The 17755-nt window shown below is 30.6% G+C and overlaps 1 protein-coding gene across 1 annotated transcript in view; it reads left to right on the top strand.

The window, feature by feature from the left end:
- Nucleotides 1-3082, top strand: part of pik3r1 (phosphoinositide-3-kinase, regulatory subunit 1 (alpha)) — a 17899-nt gene extending 14817 nt beyond the window's left edge. The window contains 2 exon segments of the mRNA XM_069160437.1: nucleotides 58-231; nucleotides 741-3082. Coding sequence (XP_069016538.1) covers nucleotides 58-231; nucleotides 741-930 — 364 coding nt within the window. The 3' untranslated portion in view covers nucleotides 931-3082.
- The last annotated feature ends 14673 nt before the right edge of the window (nucleotides 3083-17755 follow it).

Here is a 17755-nt window from a genome sequence, read left to right as displayed (position 1 = left end):
GTTTTTCCGCCTCAAAACTTACGTTACTTTTTTTATTTTTTTTTTTTTTTTTTTTTTAAGTCAATACTCGATGGTGGACGACGATGAAGACCTTCCTCATCACGACGAGCGGTCCTGGAAGCTGGGCAACATCAACCGACTACAGGCGGAGGCTCTCCTCCAGGGCAAGAGAGACGGAACATTCCTGGTTCGAGACAGCAGCAAAGCGGGATGCTACGCCTGCAGCGTTGTGTACGTATCAGTGAATACGGGGTTTTTTTTTCAACTCGCTCTTAAAACGACGCGCTTCCTTTTGGCTTCGCTGTAATAATTATTGCTCCAAGAAATCCTGGTTTTGTGCTAAAAAAAATAAAAAAACGTAATATTTCAAAGTTCACGAAGCTAATTGAAAGACTTCAAAGTAAATTCTCTTTTCTTTTTGCAACAATCTTTACACTGCAGCTAAGTGAGGAAACAAAATGAAGAGAATTTGACCCCAAAAAAAAGACAAAGCTTAAGAATATTTTTTTTTTTTTTTTTTGTATCTCCTGTTACGCAATCGTAGCACGTTACGAAGACATTTTTCAGTGTCCGATACGACCTGGAAATCTAATCACCGCGCGCAAAACCTAATTTCAGCGTTGTATTTTTACAAGACCGACTTTCTAAATCGTAAACGGGTCATTTAGAGGTTGATCGAGCACGTTGATTTCCCGCAGGCGCAGGACAGGTTTGTGACGTTTGTCCCTCTTGTGTTGCAGTGTGGACGGAGAGGTGAAGCACTGCGTCATCAACAAGACCCCCTCAGGTTTCGGCTTCGCCGAGCCGTATAACCTGTACAGCTCCTTAAAAGAACTCGTACTTCACTACCAGCACACGTCTTTGGTCCAGCACAATGACTCTCTGAATGTGACGCTAGCGTACCCGGTTTACGCTCAGCAGAGACGGTGAGGGACCCCGGACGTACCCCCGCGCGGACATCAAAGATTTTTTTACGGCCTCAAGGGAGTTAAGAGACACGTCCTGGACTCCGTGTTTTGAAACGAGGCTCCGATGGCGAAAAACTCAGACTTGAAATCGGAAGTGGGGGGAGGGGGGGGGGGGGGAGATGCAATTAAAGCCTGAAACATTTCAGTGACTTTGCCTGACCACAAGCCTGAGGCGAGTCTGAATGTAGATTTATTTCTCTTTTTGCTTTTTGTGGGAGCACAGAATCAAGCGGACACTGCTGAACTCCCCCGGCGGAGGACATTTTGAGGCCTTTTCCTTATGGTGCTCGTTCTTTTTTCGAAGCTTTACCAGCCGGAATGTCGAATCGCAGCAGATAAACCTTCTAAATGGATCTGAACTCACCGGCCACTTTTTCTTTTTCCACTTTTTTTTTTTTTTCTTCTTCTTCCTTTCACGTTGTGTGTGTGTCTGCGAGTGTGGGTGTGTGTGGCTGCGAGAGAGTGTGTGTGTGTGTGTGTGTGTCCATGTGACCAAAACTCATTGAATCAGGAAACTGTGTGACGTTGGGGGATCTGTGTAGCACACTGTGTTAACGGTTCAGTAGCAGACCATGGATCAGCTGATCATGTAGCAAAATTTACTTCAGAATTGTTTTATTCTGTTGCGACCCCACAATATAAGCTTGTTTTATTGCTTGAAAAGTATCTTTTCCTGTGTACATATCCAAGAGGATATTTTGTGTCAAAATGCCAAGATAGTAAAAAAATGCTTATGATTTTTTAAAGATAATAATAGAAACATACACTTTATTATAAATTACTTTAACAACTGCTATAAAGATGGAAAAGATGAGTATTTTATTAGTCTCTTTTTTTTTTTTTGCTTCAAACTAATGTTCTTCTCAGGCACAGCCTTTTGAGTGTTTGAGCTGCTTCAGTCACGAGTACTATTTCCGACAAGAGCGACGCCGACATGCAGTTCTTTGTTGAAATGGACAAAGAAAGTTTGAGCACTCAGAGAATGGACCCTTATCACCACAAAAACAACAGTATAGATTTATTTTGTTATAAAATATATATATGTTCCCATATGAGAATATATCGAAGCAGACTGATGCTTTCAACTGATGGATATTGTTATTAAAGATCAATATACATTGTACACTTAGTATTTTTCTGTATCAGAAAATCACTGTGTTTACATGGGTGGATCGGCTCATTTCAGATAGTCAGCAATTTCATATTTCAGAGGACAACACGTGCCAGTGGAATCCTAAACAAAACAAAAATAGCCACAGTTCAAAGCTATTTTCTTTCCCCATCTTTAGCGTTTACAAGTCCATGATGCAAACGATCGGTTTGATCACCAGAACTACCTATATGTCATCCCGAAATCTGACAAGAAAAATTGCAAATTTGAAATTCAGGCATTAATACAGTTTTTAGTATGTAACAAATTAGATGTAAAAAAAAAAAACATTAACAAAATTAAATTTCAATTGTTGCTTCCATTTTCATTGGCATGTTTAATTTGGCTTTTAATTATCTCCATCTTTGGCACAACTTTTATCCTTGGAGAAGGTCTAAGTGTAATAACAGGCAACCACCGAAAAAAAGAAAAAAAAAATATATATATATATATTTCTTGCATATTATTTACAATTCCCCGAGGCGGAACGGCTTCAACAAACAACGGTACACACGGCAGAGTTCAAAAGTGTTATAGTTGTATTTAACCAAATTATTCATGAGATTTAATTTTTTTAGCACACTGACAGGAACTGTCATTTATTTTAGATTTTATTGGTTCTTTCAAAGCAGTTAACAGGTGTCATTAATGCAACATCTGTCGTATTTGAGATTTATTTTACTAGAAGTCTGATTTTATTTACATCCCTGACAGCTGCTGGCATGAACTTTTTTGTTTCCCTTAGTCAATTTTTGGACAACATGCAACATTATTTTTCCCCAATTCTGGGTTGTATGATTATTTTAGATGTCTTTTTTTTTTTTTATCATTATTTGAAGCTCCTCTTTTTTGTTGGTGTCCCAAACATGATGATAGGATTGAGATTTGCCAGTGTTCCCCAGTTTTGCTTAAAATCTGTAATGGGCTTTGTTAAAAATGAAATAAAACACTTCTTTTTAAGAAATGTGTCTCTCTTTTTAGTTTTATTGTTGAATTAAAAGTAATGTATTAGCGACATGGCTCTGTTGGTTGGTCAGTTGGTCTCCAACAAGGGCTTAACAATGATATCGACATTGTGGAGGTCCAGGTGATGTTTGCCACCACTGTGACCCTGCTGTGATTCTATTTATATATATTTGTCAGAGAAACGTCATTCTATATTATGCCGTCCAAACTGGCCGCAGCCTATCCCAGATCATTTTGGGCGAAGGCAGGGTACACCCTGTTCGTCACAGGACCAACACTTCCAGACAGACAGAAATAAAGACCACGCACGCTCTCATTCACACCAAAGGGGAATTTGGACGCCAATTAACCTGAGGTGCATGTTGTTGGATGGTCGGAGTAACCGGAGAAAACCCACGCAGGCACAGGGAGAACATGCAAATTCTGCAAACAAAGGCCTGGATTCGAACCATGAACCTTTTCGCTGCGAGGATACAATACAGTCACCTCGATGTCGCCCGAAATATGACGTGAAAGTCATGCTGAAGGATGTCATTCAAAATGTGGAAAACAGTCCCTAGCCCTAACCCTTAACCCTGCAGATTTTGGTGTTAGTAGCAAATATTCAAATGAGAACTTTGAAGGCCGAAGTTAAACTTGTCATCCGAAATATGATAAAAAAAATTAAAAAAAAAAAGGTCATACATGTCGAAAATATGAAAAAAAAGAAAGTCAAACTTTTGATATTACTCAGGGTCATAGTCGAGATTCTCCTGAATGACAATCCAGTCATGATATTGTTATAGTTATTTTTAATGAATATTTTAAATTAGGAAATTTCGATGTCAAAATGCGAAAAAAGTGAACTTTGCCTTTGATTTTCTCAGTAACTGTAAGGTGTAAACTCTTGATATAAAGTAGCGTCATAGTCAGGAGGGACTTTAACAGGAATCCAACGCTACCTATTCAGGATATAATTCAGAAAAGTCGTCCGAAAATACGATAAAAATGATGCAAAAGTCATACGTCGTCTGAAATATGATTAAAAAAAAGTCATACTATAGCATTTCGTCTGAAATATGATTAAAAAAAAAGTCATACTATAGCATGTCGTCTGAAATATGATTAAAAAAAGTCATACTATAGCATGTCGTCTGAAATATGACAAAAAAGTCATACTATAGCATGTCGTCTGAAATATGATAAAAAAAAGTCATACTATAACATGTCTGAAATATGATAAAAGTAGTCATACTATAGCATGTCGTCTGAAATATGACAAAAAAGTCATACTATAGCATGTCGTCTGAATATGATAAAAAAGTCATACTATAACATGTCGTCTGAAATATGATTAAAAAAAAGTCATACTATAGCATGTCGTCTGAAATATGACTAAAAAGTCATACTATAGCATGTCGTCTGAAATATGACTAAAAAGTCATACTATAGCATGTCGTCTGAAATATGATAAAAAAAGTCATACTATAGCATGTCGTCTGAAATATGATAAAAGTAGTCATACTATAGCATGTCATCTGAAATATGATTAAAAAAAAAAAGTCATACTATAGCATGTCATCTGAAATATGATTAAAAAAAAGTCATACTATAACATGTCTGAAATATGACAAAAAAGTCATACTATAGCATGTCGTCTGAAATATGATAAAAAAAAGTCATACTATAGCATGTCGTCTGAAATATGACAAAAAAGTCACACTATAGCATGTCGTCTGAAATATGATAAAAAAGTCATACTATAGCATGTCGTCTGAAATATGATTTAAAAAAAGTCATACTATACCATGTCGTCTGAAATATGACTAAAAAGTCATACTATAGCATGTCGTCTGAAATATGATAAAAAAAAGTCATACTATAACATGTCGTCTGAAATATGATAAAAAAAAAGTCATACTATAACATGTCGTCTGAAATATGATAAAAAAAGTCATACTATAGCATGTCGTCTGAAATATGATAAAAGTAGTCATACTATAGCATGTCGTCTGAAATATGACTAAAAAGTCAAACTATAGCATGTCGTCTGAAATATGATAAAAAAAAAGTCATACTATAACATGTCGTCTGAAATATGATAAAAAAAAGTCATACTATAGCATGTCGTCTGAAAAATGATAAAAGTAGTCATACTATAGCATGTCGTCTGAAATATGATTAAAAAAAAGTCATACTATAGCATGTCGTCTGAAATATGACTAAAAAGTCAAACTATAGCATGTCGTCTGAAAAATGATAAAAAAAAGTCATACTATAACATGTCGTCTGAAATATGATTAAAAAAAAGTCATACTATAACGTCGTCTGAAATATGATTAAAAAAAGTCATACTATAACATGTCTGAAATATGATAAAAAAAAAGTCATATAGCATGTCGTCTGAAATATGATAAAAGTAGTCATACTATAGCATGTCGTCTGAAATATGACAAAAAAGTCATACTATAGCATGTCGTCTGAAATATGATAAAAAAGTCATACTATAACATGTCGTCTGAAATATGATTAAAAAAAAGTCATACTATAGCATGTCGTCTGAAATATGACTAAAAAGTCATACTATAGCATGTCGTCTGAAATATGATAAAAGTATTCATACTATAGCATGTCGTCTGAAATATGATAAAAAAAGTCATACTATAGCATGTCGTCTGAAATATGATTAAAAAAAAGTCATACTATACCATGTCGTCTGAAATATGACTAAAAAGTCATACTATAGCATGTCGTCTGAAATATGATAAAAAAAAGTCATACTATAACATGTCGTCTGAAATATGATAAAAAAAAGTCATACTATAACATGTCGTCTGAAATATGATAAAAAAAAGTCATACTATAGCATGTCGTCTGAAATATGATAAAAGTAGTCATACTATAGCATGTCGTCTGAAATATGACTAAAAAGTCAAACTATAGCATGTCGTCTGAAATATGATTAAAAAAAAGTCATACTATAACATGTCGTCTGAAATATGATAAAAAAAAGTCATACTATAGCATGTCGTCTGAAAAATGATAAAAGTAGTCATACTATAGCATGTCGTCTGAAATATGATTAAAAAAAAGTCATACTATAGCATGTCGTCTGAAATATGACTAAAAAGTCAAACTATAGCATGTCGTCTGAAAAATGATAAAAAAAAGTCATACTATAACATGTCGTCTGAAATATGATTAAAAAAAAGTCATACTATAACGTCGTCTGAAATATGATTAAAAAAAGTCATACTATAACATGTCTGAAATATGATAAAAAAAAAGTCATATAGCATGTCGTCTGAAATATGATAAAAGTAGTCATACTATAGCATGTCGTCTGAAATATGATAAAAGTAGTCATACTATAGCATGTCATCTGAAATATGATAAAAAAAAAAAGTCATACTATAGCATGTCGTCTGAAATATGATTAAAAAAAAGTCATACTACAGCATGTCGTCTGAAATATGACTAAAAAGTCATACTATAGCATGTCGTCTGAAATATGATAAAAGTAGTCATACTATAGCATGTCGTCTGAAATATGATTAAAAAAAAGTCATACTATAACGTCGTCTGAAATATGATTAAAAAAAAGTCATACTATAACATGTCTGAAATATGATAAAAAAAAGTCATATAGCATGCCGTCTGAAATATGATAAAAGTAGTCATACTATAGCATGTCGTCTGAAATATGATAAAAGTAGTCATACTATAGCATGTCGTCTGAAATATGATAAAAAAAAGTCATACTATAGCATGTTGTCTGAAATATGATAAAAGTAGTCATACTATAGCATGTCATCTGAAATATGATTAAAAAAAAGTCATACTATAACATGTCTGAAATATGACAAAAAAGTCATACTATAGCATGTCGTCTGAAATATGATTAAAGTAGTCATACTATAGCATGTCGTCTGAAATATGATTAAAAAAAAGTCATACTATAGCATGTCGTCTGAAATATGATTAAAAAAAAGTCATACTATAGCATGTCGTCTGAAATACGATTAAAAAAAGTCATACTATAACATGTCTGAAATATGATTAAAAAAAAGTCATACTATAGCATGTCGTCTGAAATATGATAAAAAAAAGTCATACTATAGCATGTCGTCTGAAATATGATTAAAAAAAAGTCATACTATAGCATGTCGTCTGAAATATGATTAAAAAAAAGTCATACTATAGCATGTCGTCTGAAATATGACAAAAAAGTCATACTATAGCATGTCGTCTGAAATATGATAAAAAAGTCATACTATAGCATGTCATCTGAAATATGACAAAAAAGTCATACTATTGCATGTCGTCTGAAATATGACAAAAAAATCATACTATAGCATGTCATCTGAAATATGATTAAAAAAAAGTCATACTATAGCATGTCGTCTGAAATGTGATAAAAAAAAGTCATACTATAGCATGTCGTCTGAAATATGATAAAAAAAAAGTCATACTATAGCATGTCGTCTGAAATATGATAAAAAAAGTCATACTATAGCATGTCGTCTGAAATATGATTACAAAAAAGTCATACTATAGCATGTCGTCTGAAATATGACAAAAAAGTCATACTATAGCATGTCGTCTGAAATATGATAAAAAAGTCATACTATAGCATGTCGTCTGAAATATGATAAAAAAAAGTCATACTATAGCATGTCATCTGAAATATGATTAAAAAAAAAGTCATACTATAACATGTCTGAAATATGACAAAAAAGTCATACTATAGCATGTCGTCTGAAATATGATAAAAGTAGTCATACTATAGCATGTCGTCTGAAATATGATTAAAAAAAAGTCATACTATAGCATGTCATCTGAAATATGATTAAAAAAAAGTAATACTATAACATGTCTGAAATATGACAAAAAAGTCATACTATAGCATGTCGTCTGAAATATGATAAAAAAAGTCATACTATAGCATGTCGTCTGAAATATGATAAAAGTAGTCATACTATAGCATGTCATCTGAAATATGATTAAAAAAAAGTCATACTATAGCATGTCGTCTGAAATATGATTAAAAAAAAGTCATACTATAGCATGTCGTCTGAAATACGATTAAAAAAAAGTCATACTATAGCATGTCATCTGAAATATGACAAAAAAGTCATACTATAGCATGTCGTCTGAAATATGATAAAAAAAAAAGTCATGCTATAGCATGTCGTCTGAAATATGACAAAAAAAGTCATACTATAGCATGTCGTCTGAAATATGATAAAAAAGTCATACTATAGCATGTCGTCTGAAATATGATAAAAGTAGTCATACTATAGCATGTCGTCTGAAATATGACAAAAAAGTCATACTATAGCATGTCGTCTGAAATATGATTAAAAAAAAGTCATACTCTAGCATGTCATCTGAAATATGACAAAAAAGTCATACTATAGCATGTCGTCTGAAATATGACAAAAAAATCATACTATAGCATGTCGTCTGAAATATGATTAAAAAAAAGTCATGCTATAGCATGTCGTCTGAAATATGATTAAAAAAAAAGTCATACTATAGCATGTCATCTGAAATATGACAAAAAAGTCATACTATAGCATGTCATCTGAAATATGATAAAAAAGTCATACTATTGCATGTCGTCTGAAATATGACAAAAAAATCATACTATAGCATGTCGTCTGAAATATGATTAAAAAAAAGTCATGCTATAGCATGTCGTCTGAAATATGATTAAAAAAAAGTCATACTATAGCATGTCATCTGAAATATGACAAAAAAGTCATACTATAGCATGTCGTCTGAAATATGATTAAAAAAAAGTCATGCTATAGCATGTCGTCTGAAATATGATTAAAAAAAAGTCATGCTATAGCATGTCGTCTGAAATATGACAAAAAAGTCATACTATAGCATGTCGTCTGAAATATGATAAAAAAGTCATACTATAGCATGTCGTCTGAAATATGATTAAAAAAAAGTCATACTATAGCATGTCATCTGAAATATGATTAAAAAAAAGTCATACTATAGCATGTCGTCTGAAATATGACAAAAAAGTCATACTATAGCATGTCGTCTGAAATATGATTAAAAAAAAGTCATACTATAGCATGTCATCTGAAATATGACAAAAAAGTCATACTATAGCATGTCATCTGAAATATGACAAAAAAGTCATACTATAGCATGTCGTCTGAAATATGATTAAAAAAAAGTCATACTATAGCATGTCATCTGAAATATGACAAAAAAGTCATACTATAGCATGTCATCTGAAATATGACAAAAAAGTCATACTATAGCATGTCGTCTGAAATATGACAAAAAAGTCATACTATAGCATGTCGTCTGAAATATGATAAAAAAGTCATACTATAGCATGTCGTCTGAAATATGATAAAAAAAAGTCATACTATAGCATGTCATCTGAAATATGATGAAAAAAAAGTCATACTATAACATGTCTGAAATATGACAAAAAAGTCATACTATAGCATGTCGTCTGAAATATGATAAAAAAGTCATACTATAGCATGTCGTCTGAAATATGATAAAAGTAGTCATACTATAGCATGTCGTCTGAAATATGACAAAAAAGTCATACTATAGCATGTCGTCTGAAATATGATAAAAAAAGTCATGCTATAGCATGTCGTCTGAAATATGACAAAAAAGTCATACTATAGCATGTCATCTGAAATATGACAAAAAAGTCATACTATTGCATGTCGTCTGAAATATGACAAAAAAATCATACTATAGCATGTCGTCTGAAATATGATAAAAAAAAGTCATGCTATAGCATGTCGTCTGAAATATGACAAAAAAGTCATACTATAGCATGTCGTCTGAAATATGATAAAAAAGTCATACTATAGCATGTCGTCTGAAATATGATAAAAGTAGTCATACTATAGCATGTCGTCTGAAATATGACAAAAAAGTCATACTATAGCATGTCATCTGAAATATGATTAAAAAAAAGTCATACTATAGCATGTCATCTGAAATATGACAAAAAAGTCATACTATAGCATGTCATCTGAAATATGACAAAAAAGTCATACTATAGCATGTCGTCTGAAATATGATTAAAAAAAAGTCATACTATAGCATGTCGTCTGAAATTTGATAAAAAAAAAGTCATACTAAAGCATGTCGTCTGAAATATGATTAAAAAAAAGTCATACTATAGCATGTCGTCTGAAATATGATAAAAAAAGTCATACTATAGCATGTCGTCTGAAATATGATTAAAAAAATAGTCATACTATAGCATGTCGTCTGAAATATGACAAAAAAGTCATACTATAGCATGTCGTCTGAAATATGATAAAAAAAGTCATACTATAGCATGTCGTCTGAAATATGATAAAAAAAAGTCATACTATAGCATGTCATCTGAAATATGATTAAAAAAAAGTCATACTATAACATGTCTGAAATATGACAAAAAAGTCATACTATAGCATGTCGTCTGAAATATGATAAAAGTAGTCATACTATAGCATGTCGTCTGAAATATGATTAAAAAAAAGTCATACTATAGCATGTCATCTGAAATATGATTAAAAAAAAGTAATACTATAACATGTCTGAAATATGACAAAAAAGTCATACTATAGCATGTCGTCTGAAATATGATAAAAAAGTCATACTATAGCATGTCGTCTGAAATATGATAAAAGTAGTCATACTATAGCATGTCATCTGAAATATGATTAAAAAAAAGTCATACTATAGCATGTCGTCTGAAATATGATTAAAAAAAAGTCATACTATAGCATGTCGTCTGAAATACGATTAAAAAAAAGTCATACTATAGCATGTCATCTGAAATATGACAAAAAAGTCATACTATAGCATGTCGTCTGAAATATGATAAAAAAAAAAAGTCATGCTATAGCATGTCGTCTGAAATATGACAAAAAAGTCATACTATAGCATGTCGTCTGAAATATGATAAAAAAGTCATACTATAGCATGTCGTCTAAAATATGATAAAAGTAGTCATACTATAGCATGTCGTCTGAAATATGACAAAAAAGTCATACTATAGCATGTCGTCTGAAATATGATTAAAAAAAAGTCATACTCTAGCATGTCATCTGAAATATGACAAAAAAGTCATACTATTGCATGTCGTCTGAAATATGACAAAAAAATCATACTATAGCATGTCGTCTGAAATATGATTAAAAAAAAGTCATGCTATAGCATGTCGTCTGAAATATGATTAAAAAAAAGTCATACTATAGCATGTCGTCTGAAATATGATAAAAAAGTCATACTATAGCATGTCATCTGAAATATGACAAAAAAGTCATACTATAGCATGTCGTCTGAAATATGATTAAAAAAAAGTCATACTATAGCATGTCGTCTGAAATATGACAAAAAAGTCATACTATAGCATGTCGTCTGAAATATGATAAAAAAAAGTCATGCTATAGCATGTCGTCTGAAATATGACAAAAAACTCATACTATAGCATGTCGTCTGAAATATGATAAAAAAGTCATACTATAGCATGTCGTCTGAAATATGATAAAAGTAGTCATACTATAGCATGTCGTCTGAAATATGACAAAAAAGTCATACTATAGCATGTCGTCTGAAATATGATTAAAAAAAAGTCATACTATAGCATGTCATCTGAAATATGACAAAAAAGTCATACTATAGCATGTCATCTGAAATATGACAAAAAAGTCATACTATAGCATGTCGTCTGAAATATGATTAAAAAAAAGTCATACTATAGCATGTCGTCTGAAATACGATTAAAAAAAAGTCATACTATAGCATGTCATCTGAAATATGACAAAAAAGTCATACTATAGCATGTCGTCTGAAATATGATAAAAAAAAAAGTCATGCTATAGCATGTCGTCTGAAATATGACAAAAAAGTCATACTATAGCATGTCGTCTGAAATATGATAAAAAAGTCATACTATAGCATGTCGTCTGAAATATGATAAAAGTAGTCATACTATAGCATGTCGTCTGAAATATGACAAAAAAGTCATACTATAGCATGTCGTCTGAAATATGATTAAAAAAAAGTCATACTCTAGCATGTCATCTGAAATATGACAAAAAAGTCATACTATTGCATGTCGTCTGAAATATGACAAAAAAATCATACTATAGCATGTCGTCTGAAATATGATTAAAAAAAAGTCATGCTATAGCATGTCGTCTGAAATATGATTAAAAAAAAGTCATACTATAGCATGTCGTCTGAAATATGATAAAAAAGTCATACTATAGCATGTCGTCTGAAATATGATTAAAAAAAAGTCATACTATAGCATGTCATCTGAAATATGACAAAAAAGTCATACTATAGCATGTCATCTGAAATATGACAAAAAAGTCATACTATAGCATGTCGTCTGAAATATGATTAAAAAAAAGTCATACTATAGCATGTCATCTGAAATATGACAAAAAAGTCATACTATAGCATGTCATCTGAAATATGACAAAAAAGTCATACTATAGCATGTCGTCTGAAATATGATTAAAAAAAAGTCATACTATAGCATGTCGTCTGAAATATGACAAAAAAGTCATACTATAGCATGTCGTCTGAAATATGATTAAAAAAAAGTCATACTATAGCATGTCATCTGAAATATGACAAAAAAGTCATACTATAGCATGTCATCTGAAATATGACAAAAAAGTCATACTATAGCATGTCGTCTGAAATATGATTAAAAAAAAAGTCATACTATAGCATGTCATCTGAAATATGACAAAAAAGTCATACTATAGCATGTCGTCTGAAATATGACAAAAAAGTCATACTATAGCATGTCGTCTGAAATATGATTAAAAAAAGTCATACTATAGCATGTCATCTGAAATATGATTAAAAAAAAGTCATACTATAACATGTCTGAAATATGACAAAAAAGTCATGCTATAGCATGTCGTCTGAAATATGATTAAAAAAAAGTCATACTATAGCATGTCGTCTGAAAAATGATAAAAGTAGTCATACTATAGCATGTCATCTGAAATATGATAAAAAAAAAAAGTCATACTATAGCATGTCATCTGAAATATGATTAAAAAAAGTCATACTATAACATGTCTGAAATATGACAAAAAAGTCATACTATAGCATGTCGTCTGAAATATGATAAAAAAGTCATACTATAGCATGTCGTCTGAAATATAATTAAAGTAGTCATACTATAGCATGTCGTCTGAAATATGATAAAAGTAGTCATACTATAGCATGTCGTCTGAAATATGACAAAAAAGTCATTCTATAGCATGTCGTCTGAAATATGATAAAAAAGTCATACTATAGCATGTCGTCTGAAATATGATAAAAAAAAGTCATACTATAGCATGTCGTCTAAAATATGATTAAAAAAAAGTCATACTATAACATGTCGTCTGAAATATGATTAAAAAAAAGTCATACTATAACATGTCTGAAATATGACAAAAAAGTCATACTATAGCATGTCGTCTGAAATATGACAAAAAAGTCATACTATAGCATGTCGTCTGAAATATGATTAAAAAAAAGTCGTACTATAACATGTCGTCTGAAATATGATAAAAAAAAAGTCATATAGCATGTCGTCTGAAATATGATAAAAAAAAGTCATACTATAGCATGTCGTCTGAAATATGATAAAAGTAGTCATACTATAGCATGTCGTCTGAAATATGATTAAAAAAAAGTCATACTATAACATGTCTGAAATATGACAAAAAAGTCATACTATAGCATGTCGTCTGAAATATGATAAAAGTAGTCATACTATAGCATGTCGTCTGAAATATGATTAAAAAAAAGTCATACTATAGCATGTCGTCTGAAATATGATAAAAGTAGTCATACTATAGCATGTCGTCTGAAATATGATTAAAAAAAAGTCATACTATAACATGTCTGAAATATGACAAAAAAGTCATACTATAGCATGTCGTCTGAAATATGATTAAAAAAAAGTCATACTATAGCATGTCATCTGAAATATGACAAAAAAGTCATACTATAGCATGTCATCTGAAATATGACAAAAAAGTCATACTATAGCATGTCGTCTGAAATATGATTAAAAAAAAGTCATACTATAGCATGTCATCTGAAATATGACAAAAAAGTCATACTATAGCATGTCGTCTGAAATATGACAAAAACGTCATACTATAGCATGTCGTCTGAAATACGATTAAAAAAAAGTCATACTGTAGCATGTCATCTGAAATATGACAAAAAAGTCATACTATAGCATGTCGTCTGAAATATGACAAAAAAGTCATACTATAGCATGTCGTCTGAAATATGATTAAAAAAAGTCATACTATAGCATGTCATCTGAAATATGATTAAAAAAAAGTCATACTATAACATGTCTGAAATATGACAAAAAAGTCATGCTATAGCATGTCGTCTGAAATATGATTAAAAAAAAGTCATACTATAGCATGTCGTCTGAAAAATGATAAAAGTAGTCATACTATAGCATGTCATCTGAAATATGATAAAAAAAAAAAGTCATACTATAGCATGTCATCTGAAATATGATTAAAAAAAGTCATACTATAACATGTCTGAAATATGACAAAAAAGTCATACTATAGCATGTCGTCTGAAATATGATAAAAAAGTCATACTATAGCATGTCGTCTGAAATATAATTAAAGTAGTCATACTATAGCATGTCGTCTGAAATATGATAAAAGTAGTCATACTATAGCATGTCGTCTGAAATATGACAAAAAAGTCATTCTATAGCATGTCGTCTGAAATATGATAAAAAAGTCATACTATAGCATGTCGTCTGAAATATGATTAAAAAAAAGTCATACTATAGCATGTCATCTGAAATATGATTAAAAAAAAGTCATACTATAGCATGTCGTCTGAAATATGACAAAAAAGTCATACTATAGCATGTCGTCTGAAATATGATTAAAAAAAAGTCATACTATAGCATGTCATCTGAAATATGACAAAAAAGTCATACTATAGCATGTCATCTGAAATATGACAAAAAAGTCATACTATAGCATGTCGTCTGAAATATGATTAAAAAAAAGTCATACTATAACATGTCTGAAATATGACAAAAAAGTCATACTATAGCATGTCGTCTGAAATATGATAAAAGTAGTCATACTATAGCATGTCGTCTGAAATATGATTAAAAAAAAGTCATACTATAGCATGTCGTCTGAAATATGATAAAAAAGTCATACTATAGCATGTCGTCTGAAATATGATTAAAAAAAAGTCATACTATAACATGTCGTCTGAAATATGATAAAAAAGTCATACTATAGCATGTCGTCTGAAATATGATTAAAAAGTCATACTATAACATGTCGTCTGAAATATGATAAAAAAGTCATACTATAACATGTCGTCTGAAATATGATAAAAAAGTCATACTATAGCATGTCGTCTGAAATATGATTAAAATAGTCATACTATAGCATGTCGTCTGAAATATGATAAAAGTAGTCATACTATAGCATGTCGTCTGAAATATGACAAAAAAGTCATACTATAGCATGTCGTCTGAAATATGACAAAAACGTCATACTATAGCATGTCGTCTGAAATACGATTAAAAAAAAGTCATACTATAGCATGTCATCTGAAATATGACAAAAAAGTCATACTATAGCATGTCGTCTGAAATATGACAAAAAAGTCATACTATAGCATGTCGTCTGAAATATGATTAAAAAAAGTCATACTATAGCATGTCATCTGAAATATGATTAAAAAAAAGTCATACTATAACATGTCTGAAATATGACAAAAAAGTCATGCTATAGCATGTCGTCTGAAATATGATTAAAAAAAAGTCATACTATAGCATGTCGTCTGAAAAATGATAAAAGTAGTCATACTATAGCATGTCATCTGAAATATGATTAAAAAAAAAAAGTCATACTATAGCATGTCATCTGAAATATGATTAAAAAAAGTCATACTATAACATGTCTGAAATATGACAAAAAAGTCATACTATAGCATGTCGTCTGAAATATGATAAAAAAGTCATACTATAGCATGTCGTCTGAAATATGATTAAAGTAGTCATACTATAGCATGTCGTCTGAAATATGATAAAAGTAGTCATACTATAGCATGTCGTCTGAAATATGACAAAAAAGTCATTCTATAGCATGTCGTCTGAAATATGATAAAAAAGTCATACTATAGTATGTCGTCTGAAATATGATAAAAAAAAGTCATACTATAGCATGTCGTCTAAAATATGATTAAAAAAAAGTCATACTATAAAATGTCGTCTGAAATATGATTAAAAAAAAGTCATACTATAACATGTCTGAAATATGACAAAAAAGTCATACTATAGCATGTCGTCTGAAATATGACAAAAAAGTCATACTATAGCATGTCGTCCTGAAATATGATTAAAAAAAGAGTCGTACTATAACATGTCGTCTGAAATATGATAAAAAAAAGTCATATAGCATGTCGTCTGAAATATGATAAAAAAAAGTCATACTATAGCATGTCGTCTGAAATATGATAAAAGTAGTCATACTATAGCATGTCGTCTGAAATATGATTAAAAAAAAGTCATACTATAACATGTCTGAAATATGACAAAAAAGTCATACTATAGCATGTCGTCTGAAATATGATAAAAGTAGTCATACTATAGCATGTCGTCTGAAATATGATTAAAAAAAAGTCATACTATAGCATGTCGTCTGAAATATGATAAAAAAGTCATACTATAGCATGTCGTCTGAAATATGATTAAAAAAAAGTCATACTATAACATGTCGTCTGAAATATGATAAAAAAGTCATACTATAGCATGTCGTCTGAAATATGATTAAAAAGTCATACTATAACATGTCGTCTGAAATATGATAAAAAAGTCATACTATAACATGTCGTCTGAAATATGATAAAAAAGTCATACTATAGCATGTCGTCTGAAATATGATAAAAAAGTCATACTATAGCATGTCGTCTGAAATATGATTAAAATAGTCATACTATAGCATGTCGTCTGAAATATGATAAAAGTAGTCATACTATAGCATGTCGTCTGAAATATGACAAAAAAGTCATACTATAGCATGTCGTCTAAAATATGATAAAAAAAAGTCATACTATAGCATGTCGTCTATAATATGATAAAAAAGTCACACTATAGCATGTCGTCTATAATATGATAAAAAAAAGTCACACTATAGCATGTCGTCTATAATATGATAAAAAAGTCATACTATAGCATGTCGTCTATAATATGATAAAAAAGTCACACTATAGCATGTCGTCTATAATATGATAAAAAAGTCATAATATAGCATGTCGTCTATAATATGATAAAAAAGTCATACTATAACATGTCGTCTAAAATATGATAAAAAAGTCATACTATAGCATGTCGTCTATAATACGATAAAAAAGTCATACTATAGCATAGCATGTCGTCTGAAATATGATAAAAGTAGTCATACTATAGCATGTCGTCTGAAATATGATAAAAAAGTCATACTATAGCATGTCGTCTGAAATATGATTAAAAAAAGTCATACTATAGCATGTCGTCTGAAATATGATTAAAAAAAGTCATACTATAGCATGTCGTCTGAAATATGATAAAAAAAAGTCATACTATAACATGTCGTCTGAAATATGATAAAAAAAAAAGTCATACTATAGCATGTCATCT

This window comes from Embiotoca jacksoni, unplaced genomic scaffold, assembly GCF_022577435.1.
Source record: "Embiotoca jacksoni isolate LCO1_2020_lvr unplaced genomic scaffold, fEmbJac1.0.p SCAF_10, whole genome shotgun sequence".
NCBI lineage: Eukaryota > Metazoa > Chordata > Actinopteri > Embiotocidae > Embiotoca > Embiotoca jacksoni.
The sequence above is the reverse complement of the archived record's forward strand: the minus strand, read 5'-3'. Positions and strand labels throughout refer to the sequence as shown.